At 48.6% G+C, this 12,021-nt stretch overlaps 1 protein-coding gene across 1 annotated transcript; it reads left to right on the top strand.

Annotated features, from left to right (window-relative positions):
* The first annotated feature begins 6,025 nt into the window (after positions 1 to 6,025).
* Positions 6,026 to 7,401, top strand: cunh6orf47 (chromosome unknown C6orf47 homolog). Its single transcript, XM_087979329.1, has one exon. The coding sequence runs from the start codon at positions 6,170 to 6,172 to the stop codon at positions 7,256 to 7,258; it is 1,089 nt and encodes a 362-aa protein (XP_087835455.1). The 5' UTR covers positions 6,026 to 6,169; the 3' UTR covers positions 7,259 to 7,401.
* The last annotated feature ends 4,620 nt before the right edge of the window (positions 7,402 to 12,021 follow it).

Raw genomic sequence — 12,021 nt, 5'->3', positions numbered from 1 at the left:
GCAACAAAGATTTACCAAACGTGACTCCTGGGATGGCAGGATTGACGTATGAAGAGAGCCTGGCTCCGTTAGGATGATATCTGCTGGAGTTTAGAAGAATGAGGGGGTATTTGTTAGAAATCTATAAAGTTCTGACAGGACTAGCTGTAGACCAAAGGGTCTGGGGAGAAATCAAGCATAGGGTACTTAGTTGGATGATCAGCCATGATCATATTAATAGTGGAGGAGTCTTAAAGGGTCAAGTGGTCTTCTCCTGCTCCTATTTTCTATGTTTCTAAGTTTGCCAGTGCTGTCAACATTCCAATGATAAAATTAAAGAACTGTTGAGTATTCTGTTGTTTTTATTTAACTCCAGTTCATTTCTGAAGATATTAAACAAAAGTGATCTTAAAACTGACCCTGTGTGATTCTACTGACGACATTCAGGCAGACTGTTGACTATTACCGTTTAGGTTCTAACCATCAACTAACTGGTATCCATTGTAAAATATCCCCACCTTCCTTATTACACCAAATCAAAGGCCTTGCTTGGAGTACATCACGTCCATTGTCTTATTGCTATGAAACTCTTCTATGATAAACTCAAAGACAACAGTATGTTACATTGACAAGACTTGCTCTTCATGAAATCACACTGAGTAGCCTCATAGAATCAATGAATTGTTACAACACAGGAAGCCATTCAGCTCATTGTGTTCTTTGAAAGAGCTATCCAGTTGGATACATTTCTCAAGCTCTCTACCCACAGGCTAGTTGCCCCTCCCCACCCTTTTCAAGTATTTATCTAGTTTGCTTTTGAAAGTGATTATTCAAACTTCTTGCTCCATCTTGCCAGGCAGCACTTTCCAGATCACAAGAACTTTCTGCACAGCACTCACCTCCTCATGGAGAAAGTGAGGACCGCAGATGCTGGATGCTTATCTCTTTGTGCTGTTTCTAGTTCTTTCACCAGTTGTCTAGGTTCTGAGAGATCTGGTTACTGACCCTATGGCACAAGAATTTCTCCTTATGTAAAAGAATCAAAACTCTTCATGATTACAAACTCCTCTATTAAATACTCCTTTGCTCTATGGACAACAACCCCCAACCTCTCCAAATAATGGCAGAACCTCTTCCTAGGTCCCATTTTAGTAAAATCTTCTTTGCACACTCTGCTAGGCTTTGAAATCCTCCCTAACTCAGGGTTCCCAGAATTGTGCACCAACTGAGGCCCAAACTGGTTTGACAATTATTTCCCTACTTTATGCCTCTATTAGAAAAAAAGCTAAAGATCTCATCTGCTACTTTTCAAACAAAAACTACTCATCCTGTCACCTTTAACTTATGCATGTGACCCCCACGCCCAGATGCTCCGTGATCTTATCATCATTAAGGACTTGAGTAGCAGCTGGGGCTAGCTGTTACATGCTGCTATTATCCTCCGTTAACAGGATGCTGTCAACAAGTCAGAACTGGGTTCTGTCTACATGTGAGTAATGCAGTGTGTGAATTTCAATGTTGGTGTGATATCCGGTATGACCCAATTACTGCAGGATCATACACAAAAAAATCCCTCTCAGCTGTTTGAACTAGTCAATACTTACAAAAGGCAACTTTGTGTCTAATGTTAATTTTGTGACGAGACAGCACTTGCTGAACAATCCAAGTGTGCTAAGAATTACACTGACGATCAATTTAAGATTCCAAATGTGTGTTCCCAATGCAGGTGTGAGAACATAGAACATTACAGTGCAGTACAGGCCCTTCGGCCCTCGATGTTGTGCTGACCTATAATACCTATCTGAAGCCCATCTAACCTACACTATGCCTAGAGATGTCTGCCTTCAGGCAGTTTGATGTACATGTGCAAATAACTTAGACTCACAGAGAGAGGTACAGCATGGAAATGGACCATTTGGTTCAACTCATCCATGCCAACCAGATTACCTAAATAAATCTAGTCCCATTTACCAGCATTTGGCCCATATCCCTCTGAACCCTTCCTAATTATATACCCATCCAGAAGCTTTTTAAGTGCAATTGTACCAGCCTCCACCAGTTCATTTAACAGCTCAGTCCATACACACACACCCTCTGAATGAAAATGTTGCCCCTTAGGTCCCTTTTAAATCTTTCCCCTCTCACCTTAAATCTGTGCCCTTTAATGTTGGACTCCTCCACCGGGGGAAAAGACATTGTCTATTTACCCTATCCATGCCCCTCATGATTTCTGTGACATTAACTGAATATTGATTGTTTTGGAATTGAACTTTCCAGGCAACAGATTTTCATGAATACTCATGTGTCTCATTTCACTGGCTGGCAGTTCACATATTTACAAGGCTTGCAATATCTGGCTGTCCCCTTAGCCTAAAACAGAAAACTGATCAAAGTTACTTACTACTTTGTCCATTGCTACATGGGTGCGGACAATCTCTTTGATTATGATTGGATGTAACAATCAGACATTGATAATTTAACATCAAAGCAGCTATTTAAACTTGTTTAATAATAACACTGAATACTACCTTTCATAAACTGAAAGTACTGTGATGTGATGTTGCAAATACTTTTGCTCTAACCATGGTTGGCTTTGGCCACAAACTCAGTATGTGTGAATTGTCAGTTAAGCTTGTGATATGGCTCACTAATATTTACTAAATGCCACGTGTACTGTATTCGGAAGTAGGTTCTCTGCAGGAAAATGGACCAAATCCAGGCTTTGCGCCCTAATAAATGGGGGGGGGGGGGGGGGGGGGGGGGGGGGGCAATGAGTAGGCAATGTCTCACCAATCAGAACCCTATTCTAATAGACGCAAGTTGTTGCTCTCTTTGAAATTGACATTCATGCATCTATCATGAGTTGTGGTGAAACGGTTAAAAATTATGTCCCAATACATGTGTGAATCTAACCGGAATGGAGGTGTTGCTTAGTCCCGTGTGAATCTTATTACACACCTCCCCGTGTGAATCTTCTTATCTGTATGTAACCAGAATGGAATGTGTTTTTTAGCCTTGCTCTGCTGTTCACATGAATGTTTATATCTGGAAAAGAGTATATCAGCTGGAAAAGTCTCCAGTTCGGTGAGTCTGCTCCGGGGTTACGTTTAACCGCCGAGCGTGGGTTGTTGGCAACCGCTCTACGAGAACTGACGGCTCCCAGTTCCGGTAACATGTAGAGTGAGTATAAGCCAGACCCGTTGTAAGTATGAGACCTGGTTGTGGCGACGCTGCGGGGAATAAAATGCTCATATTCTAGCAGACTCGCCTCTTGGTCGTTTGTTCTGTGTCAGACTACTCTCCTACGAACCTGACCTTGAGAATTTTTTAAAACATTTGGCGCAGCGAGCAGGGTCAATCGCAATTGAGGAGAGATTTTGATACAGAACAATGTTTTGGAAAAAGACTAAGAAACCAGAAGAACAAACTGTGGAGGTCCCGACCGTCCCGGGATGGCATGGACCGTGGCATGACGTGGCAGTTTGTTTGAGAAATGGTGGGGGGCGACCGGAGGAACCCCAGGGTCGCTGCTGTCCACCCTTGAGAGGATCCCAGTCCTGCCGAAGAACCCCTTGCCTGGGGTACAGCGGAGGATGTGGGCATGTCCAAAAAGCTGAAGCGGAGTTAACAGAATTGAATGGGATTGAACTGAACTGAACTGAGTGGAACTGAAGTGAATCAAATTGAACGGAACAAAATGGAACTGAGCTAAATTGAATTGAAATGGACGGAACTGAATTGAACTACACTGAATTGACTGAACTGAAATTAACTGAAACGAATTGAACTGAATTAAGCATAATGTAACACATGTATTGGGCCAAGCAGTGGAATGTGGTGTAAAATTATGTCCCAATACATGTGTGAATCATAATGTAACACATGTATTGGGCCAAGCAGTGGAATGTGGTGAAACGGTTAAAAATTATGTCCCAATACATGTGTGAATCTAACCGGAATGGAGGTGTTGCTTAGTCCCGTGTGAATCTTATTACACACCTCCCCGTGTGAATCTTCTTATCTGTATGTAACCAGAATGGAATGTGTTTTTTAGCCTTGCTCTGCTGTTCACATGAATGTTTATATCTGGAAAAGAGTATATCAGCTGGAAAAGTCTCCAGTTCGGTGAGTCTGCTCCGGGGTTACGTTTAACCGCCGAGCGTGGGTTGTTGGCAACCGCTCTACGAGAACTGACGGCTCCCAGTTCCGGTAACATGTAGAGTGAGTATAAGCCAGACCCGTTGTAAGTATGAGACCTGGTTGTGGCGACGCTGCGGGGAATAAAATGCTCATATTCTAGCAGACTCGCCTCTTGGTCGTTTGTTCTGTGTCAGACTACTCTCCTACGAACCTGACCTTGAGAATTTTTTAAAACATGAGTGTAATACCAGAAGAATGAATATCATGTGTCCCTTTTCCCAGCAATACTAAAGATTTCTTGACTTCACTCTCACTAGTCTGCGGTTTCCTGTGTTAATTTTGTTTTTTTTATGTGAGAAGGAACAGTCAGCCCTTCCGTTTCCCAGGTTGTTCTCCGGTGCTCAGTCAACTGCTGGAGCGGTTATGCACGCTGTTTCCTCCCTTGTTCCCTCGGATTCTCGGATGTGGCTGATTTACTGACCGCATGAATGTACGACCTTTCAACGTCCATGCAGATTTGTAAGCATCACCGTAAGCTCTGCAAAACCCTCTTTCCCGGATCAGAGTAATTTTGTCCTCACTTGGAAGAAAATCTTACTCAGCATTTTGCAGTAAGTTGCTTCAGGAAGCTGATGTCAACAAGATGAATTGCCTCTCTCAGCTAGCAAGGCTGCTTCAAACTCCCCTGCTAACCACCCACACTATCCTGTATCGTCAAGTTCCTTCACCGTCACTAGGTCACGACCCTGGAATTCATTTCCTCGCACCATTGCGTCTCTACCTACAACACATGGTCTGCAATCGATAGCTTAGCACTACCACTTCTCAAAAGCAGAGAGCAGTCATTAAGTGCTGGCTTCGACAACAACACATCACATGGATTTTTGTTTAAAAATGTTGCCTTGCGAGAGGAAGTTGCTATTGGGCAGCCACTGGATTTTGGAGGATTTTCCAATTCACACAGAAGGGCGGGAGCGCTGAGACCCAGAAAACCAAGTCTCGGTCTTGAGATCGTCACCCTGGAATACTGCATTTTTTAGTCTCCAGTATCTACTGACTCACTGCAGTGTCACAGGGGATTTCCGCAGGGAAGAGGATAATGGAACTCAAAAACAAATTGAAGGATATATTGAATTTGTGGTTCAGTGGGTTGCACTTTCACCCCAGTGGTCAAAAGTTCGTGGGTTCAAGTCTGTCCTACTCCAACACTTTTGAGGCATGTCAGCCGGATTGAGGGACAACAGCGTTTCTCCGAAGTTCTATTTATTCAATGAACGTGCTTAAACAGGGCGTTTTCTCCACTCAGGCGCTATTTAGAAGCAGGAGAGTGGAATCCTCCCCGCAGTTAACCCTCAACCACAGCTCCTCTGCCGTTTGGTTTGTGGGGTCACGCTGTGCGCGAAATAACAGCCGCGTTGTCCCATAGTAAACATTACGGATGATAGATGAAGGCGGTGGGAGTGAGTGCTTCCTTTGGCTGTGAAGCCCAGGTGCTATAGAAATGCAACTTAGGGGCGGGAGGGCACGAGAAATGGGGCAACCGGGGAAGGGAGCTGGCGATTGGGCGACAGGTTGCGTGCTGCGCTGCAAAAGTTTCCCTCGAGTTTGCAAAGGTTTTCGGAGTTTGGGAATAAGGAGGGTTTTGGAGCGGTTGCCGAACAGGCCGTGCGTTTATTTCTGTCTTTGAGCTTCTGACAATGTGCGATCTTTTGAATGTGAGAGTGAGAGAGACAGGAACAGACAGACAGATAGATAGTGTATGTGTAACATGAGCTTATTACGTTTCTACAAAGTCCCTCCCTGCCAGAACGTCAGGAAGAATTTCCCGAAGAGAGAGAAAAAGAGAGAAGGGAAAGAAAAGAGCGAAAGATCCCAAATTCCCAGCTGTCGTCTCCACCTCCTTCCCTCCCTCTCACTTACTTTGCTGGGGAGTTGGCAGAGTTTGTAATTCTTTGCTGCAGTTTGGCCCAAGTTGTTGCAGGGATTGCCCTAGTCCCTTCCCTTCCCTCCCCTCTCCCTCTGTCTCCCTGTGTGTGTATATGCTGCTCGAATGGGGACCAGAGCGGAGCAGAGCGGCAGCCAGGAGCCGGCCAGAGGGACTCCGAGCCCGGTCACGACCAAGAGAGGCCGCCTGGGCTGGCGGCTGCTGCTGCTGCTGCTGGGGCTGCCGCCTCGACTGGCCGCGCTGCTGCTCGGCTGCGTGAGGCGCCTGGGGAGCTGGCGGCTGCCGCCTCCCTGGCCCTGGAGGAGGAGGAGGAAGGAGAGGGAGAGGAGAGTGGAGCCCGAGGAGGAGGAGGAGGAGGGGGTGGTGGTGCTGAAGAAGACGGGCCGAGAGCCCCCCCGGGGGCAGCAGGAAGGAGGAGGGGGGAGAGGAGCGCAGGTGGTGAACCCGGCCGCGACCCCCGAACCCGAGCCCCTGGAGATCGGCTTCAACCTGGTGCGGCACCTCTTCGACGCGGCGGTGGTCTCGCTGCTGCTGGTGGCCTCTCCGCTGGCGCGGGCCGCGCTCGACGCCCTCGGCCTCCGCGGCCTGCTGCGCCTCTGGCTCCACGGCCTGGCGCTCTTCCTGGCCGCCTCGTGCGGCCTGGCGCTGGCCGCCTGGCTGCTGCGGGCCTACCTGGCGCAGCTGTGCCTGCTCTTCGGCGCCGTGCAGCTGCTGGTGCTCGGCGTGAGCCTGCGGCAGCACCGCGACCGCGACCCCGGCCCGCGGGACGGCGGGCTGGAGGGCCGCCCCTGGGAGGACCACCGTCCGCGGGACGGCGGGCTGGAGGAGGGCCATCTTGCGGGGCTCCACTCCTTGGCGAGCGGGATAAGCTGGGAGCGGGACAATGGGCTGGAGGACCGCCGCTGGGAGCGGGACAATGGGCTGGAGGACCGCCGCTGGGAGGAGGACAATGGGCTGGAGGACCGCCGCTGGGAGCGGGACAATGGGCTGGAGGACCGCCGCTGGGAGCGGGACAATGGGCTGGAGGACCGCCGCTGGGAGCGGGACAATGGGCTGGAGGACCGCCGCTGGGAGCGGGACAATGGGCTGGAGGACCGCCGCCTCGAGCGCCGACCGTTGGAGGACCGCGGCCTCGAGGACCGCCTCGTGCAGTATGTCGAGGTGGTTGGGACGACGACGACAAGAGGGCCCTGATGGTCGACCTTATCCTTCCCTCACATTCAAAACCAAGAAGGTCGGAGCCTCGCCACCACCACTTTGTCCGTGAGCACCAAGGAATCGTCATCAACATTATTATTATTATCGTTGACTTTAAAAGACGAGGTGACTCCCTTTCCAGAGGCTACTGACCGTGTGCTCATTTTTCGTTGCACCAAACCACCCGCCATTCCAACGAGAAATGGCTTCACAAACTGAAATGTTGATGCCATCCAACTTTTTTTGTATTTTATATTTCACCCTTCAGCCTCTGCAAGGGTTGGTCTCCTTCCTGGCACCGTTTTCCATGAAGACTGGGTGTTTTTTTTCTTTTTGGTTCTCTCTCTCTCTCTCCCTCTCATTCCACCCTTCCCATTTTTTTCCATTCCCAAGCAACTGATGTATTGGGGTAAAGCGGGGGGAGGAGGAGGGAGAAAAAGGGGATATTAATGGGCAACTTTTCCAACCCCCACTCCCAAATGATGGACTCTGATGGGAAGGTGGGGGTGAGTTTTTGAAGGAGGAGGTGGTGGTGAGGGTCCTGGACCAGTGTTATGCCAGTATTAGGGTGCAGAAGGAGGCTGTCTGGGATTCTCCCCGCTCCCCAGCCGGTCATCCTCTGCACCAGTTCTTCCCAAGAAATGTCGTGGTTCAGTGCCCATTCCCTTGTCCTTTATTGCCCCCCAAACCTCCCATAACCGCTGCAACTGGCGTCTTGAAGAAATATCGTCCAAAACACTTTTGAAAGCCTCTGTTATCCTGCCATTCTGTGCGAGGGGTGCGTTGGAGTTTGGGAGGGATAGGCAATGGAGAGGGTGCTGAAGTTAGGATCAGACTTAGTGCTGAGGAAGTATGTGGGAGGGGGTGTGGGTTTTAAAAAAAATTTACTTGGGATCTCTCAATCAATGGTTTGAGAACGTCTGGATTTTGGAAGAGGGTAGTGACTCCGTGATGCTTGTGCCACATTCAAAAGCTGGCCGCCTGAATGGCTATCAAAGATATCAGTAGCCCTCCTAGCCCCACGCTGTCCTGACTTGAAACGTTGTTTCCAGGGCAAAACCCCTGGAATTCCCTGTGCAATAACTCTGTGGGTGTCCTTCCAGAGCAATAAATGATGGCGGAGCCAGTGGCACCTACATCCCATGAACAAATATGTAAAAAGTTTCAAGGGATATGGGGGATATTGTGGGAAAGTGGCATTGAAATTGAAATCAGCCATAAACTAGTTGAATGGCAGAGCAGGTTTGAGTGGCCAAATGCCCTATGCAAAATGTGCCAACTGCACTAAGTGTAGCCACAACACATCTTTTGTGTTTCCCCCAATTACCTTTAAAACCTGCAAATGAATTCACGGTTTAATTCCAGGGGGCACCTTTCTATGGTTGTCAGTGGTGTTTGTTTGGCTGAATGTTTTGCTGCACTGAATATAACCGTCAAGGTTCACTTGGGTCGGTTGGGGGGGGGGCGGAATCTTTTAGACAGGTTTCTCTGTTATTTCTGTGCACTGTTTTTAAACACTTGATTTTGGGAAGTCCACCACAGTCTGCATTTGCAATGCAATTCTGGGACAATAAATGAAAGGTCTCCCCAGCTGGGTGTCAAGGAGAGGCAAATTCAGGAACTCCACAGCAGGGGCTTGGCTGAAAGGAGGGTAGGGGAGGATGTTCCCTCAGACCTGACCTGAGCCTCCCCATTAAACCTCTGTGCACCTTCTTCACAGAACTCTTGCTAATGCTCCTGCAGTGTGTTTCCAGAATCTCTTTTGTTTCTTCAGGCTGGGGATGCAGTGGATCACCAGACTCATAATCCGATAGGCCCAGACGGATGCTCCATTGAGTTCAAATCCCACTGTGGGCAGCTGCTGGAATTATAATGCAATTAATAAAATCGAAATAAAAAACGAAAGCCTCACTGCTTGTGACCGTGAAATTATCGTCAATTGTTGTAAAAACCCATCTGAATAAGTAATGTCTTTTTGGGAAGGAAATCTGCCATCCTTACCTGATCTGGCTAAATGAAACTCCTGACCCACAACTTGCCTCACAAACAGCACAGCAAACCACCCAGTCAAAAGGCAGCTCGGGATGGGCAATAAGTAATAGACTTGCCAGCAATACTCACATCCTGTTAACGAATAAACATTTATTTCCAATTTACAGTACTTGAAGGGTGTTTTTAACAAAAATCAAATCTCACAAATGTTCTAATTTTTCTCAAGGGTTCTGCTAAATAGATTGCATGTTTGTTCTGTAATCCCTCTCAGCTGACCCTGACAGACATGCTGGCTTCTAAGAGATTAATGTTGTCACTCCTTCTCCTGATTTTTACGTGGCAGCTTTTCCTGTTTCTTGTAGGGAACGGGGTCAGTAACAGTGAGATTGCTTTGGATGCACAGGTTCAGAAATGTCACCATGTTGTGGAGTAATACTCCCATTTCTTGCTGTCTGTCTCCTGTGGTTTCCAGACATTATAAAATTTACTACATTTAAAATCATTCGGAACAAACACAGAGAATGCTGGAGAAATTGAGCAGGTCTAGCAGCATCTGCTTCTGCAGCATTCTGTATTTTTGATTCAGATTTACAGCATCTGCGGTATTTTGCTTTTAAATGAATTGGAAGGTCTTAATGAAGGAGAATGTTACAATTGGGAAAGTACCAGAAGGGGAGCGTTACTTATGGGGGAGCTCCACATGGTGAAAGTTTACATAGGTGAGAGCTCTGGGCAGGAGAGATACTTATAGGGACCCCCATGTTGGAGAGTGTTATGAATGGGATAGCTTTGTGTGGAAGAGCGCTATGTATGGTCATAGAGCTGTCCAGCACGGAAACAGCCCCTTCGATCCAACTTGATAATGAGGACCAGATATCCTAACCTAATCTATTCTGATTATCAAGCACTTGGCCCATGTCCCACTAAACCCTTCCTATTCAGATACACATCCACATGCCTTTTAAATGTTGCAATTGTACCAGCCTCCACCATTTCATTTGGCAGCTATTTCAATACACACACCACCCTCTGTGTGAAAATGTTGCCCCTTACGTATCTTTTATATGGTGTAGCTCTGTGTGAAGGAGTGTTATGTGTACGGTAGCTCCGCTTGGGGGTGGGGACGGTTGTTATGTGTGGGGTAGCTCCGATTGGGGGTGGGGATGTGTTATGTGTGGGGTAGCTCCGATTGGGGGTGGGGATGTGTTATGTGTGGGGTAACACCATGTGGCGGGGGAGGAGCTGTGTGTTGTGTACGGGCTAACTCCGTGTGACTGAGTGTGTGTTTTATGTACGGAGTAATTCCATGTGGGAGGGGTGCGTGTGTTGTGTATGGGCTAACTCCGTGTATGTGTGTGTGTGTGTGGTGGGGGGGTTGCTCCGTGTGGGATGTGTGTGTTATGTACGGGGTAGCTCCGTATTAGGGGTGTGTGTGTGTTCTGTATGGAGTAACTCCGTTTGGGGGTGGGGGTGTGTGTGTTATGTACGGGGTAGCTCCCATGTGAGGGTGTGTGTGTGTGTTATGTATGGGGTAGCTCCGTGTGAGGGTGTGTGTGTGTTATGTACGTGGTAGCTCCGTGTGAGGGTGTGTGTGTTATGTATGGGGTAGCTCCAGGTGAGGAGGGGTGTGTTATGTATGGAGTAACTCCATGTGAAGGAATGTGTGTGTTATGTGCGGGTTGGCTCCATGTGAGGGGCGTGTGTGTCATGTATGGGGTAGCTCCGTGTGAGGAGGTGTGTGTCATGTATGGGGTAGCTCCGTGTGAGAAGGGGTGTGTGTGTCATGTATGGGGTAGCTTCATGTGAGAAGGGGTATGTGTGTCATGTATGTGGTAGCTCCGTGTAGAAGGGGTGTGTGTGTCACGTATGGGGTAGCTCCGTATGAAGAGGTGTGTGTGTTATGTACGGAGTAACTCCATGTGAGGGGGGAATCTGTGATATGTACGGGGTAGCTCCGTGTGAGGGGGAGGTGTGTGTGTAATGAACCGGATAGCTCCGTGTGAAGGGGTATGCATGTTCTGTATGGAGTAACTCCATATGAGGGGGGGTGTGTGTGTTATGTACGGGGTAGTTCCGTGTGAGGAGGTGTGTGTTATTTATGGAGTAACTTCGTGTGAGGGGGGTGTGTGTGTTCTGTATGGAGTAACTCCGTGTGAGGTGTGTGTGTGTTATGTACGGGGTAGCTCCGTGTGAGGAGATGTGTGTTATGTATGGAGTAACTCCGTGTGAGGGGATGTGTGTGTTATGTATGGGGTAGCTCCGCGTGAGGGGGGGATGGGATGGGGACGGGTGTGTTATGTATGGGGTAACTCCGCATGGGGTGGGGTGGGGACGGGTGTGTTATGTATGGGTAACTCCGTGTGGGGGGGGGGGAATGGGGACAGGTGTGTTATGTATGGGGTAGCACCGCGTGAGGGGTGTGTGTGTGTGTTATGTATGGGGTAGCACCGTGAGTGGGGGGGAGGCGGGTGTGTTATGTATGGGGTAACTCCGCATGGGGGTGGGGTGGGGACGGGTGTGTTATGTATGGGTAACTCCGTGTGGGGGGGGGGGAATGGGGACAGGTGTGTTATGTATGGGGTAGCACCGCGTGAGGGGTGTGTGTGTGTGTTATGTATGGGGTAGCACCGTGAGTGGGGGGGAGGCGGGTGTGTTATGTACAGGGTAGTTCCTTTGGGCGGGGTGGGGGGGGGAAATGTGTTATGTACGTGGTAGCTCCACGTGAGGCTGTGTGTGTTATGTATGGGGTAGCTCCGCGTGAGGGGTGT

Source organism: Chiloscyllium plagiosum, unplaced genomic scaffold (genome assembly GCF_037043375.1).
Source record: "Chiloscyllium plagiosum isolate Xiang-an unplaced genomic scaffold, Cpla_swu_hap1 HiC_scaffold_35, whole genome shotgun sequence".
In the NCBI taxonomy this organism is placed as follows: Eukaryota; Metazoa; Chordata; class Chondrichthyes; order Orectolobiformes; family Hemiscylliidae; genus Chiloscyllium; species Chiloscyllium plagiosum.
Note: the sequence above shows the minus strand (reverse complement) of the source record. Positions and strands in the feature narration are given on the sequence as shown.

Excerpts from the sequence above, each read along its gene's own strand:
- cunh6orf47 (XM_087979329.1), top strand. The coding sequence starts at position 6,170 with ATGGGGACCAGAGCGGAGCAGAGCGGCAGCCAGGAGCCGGCCAGAGGG.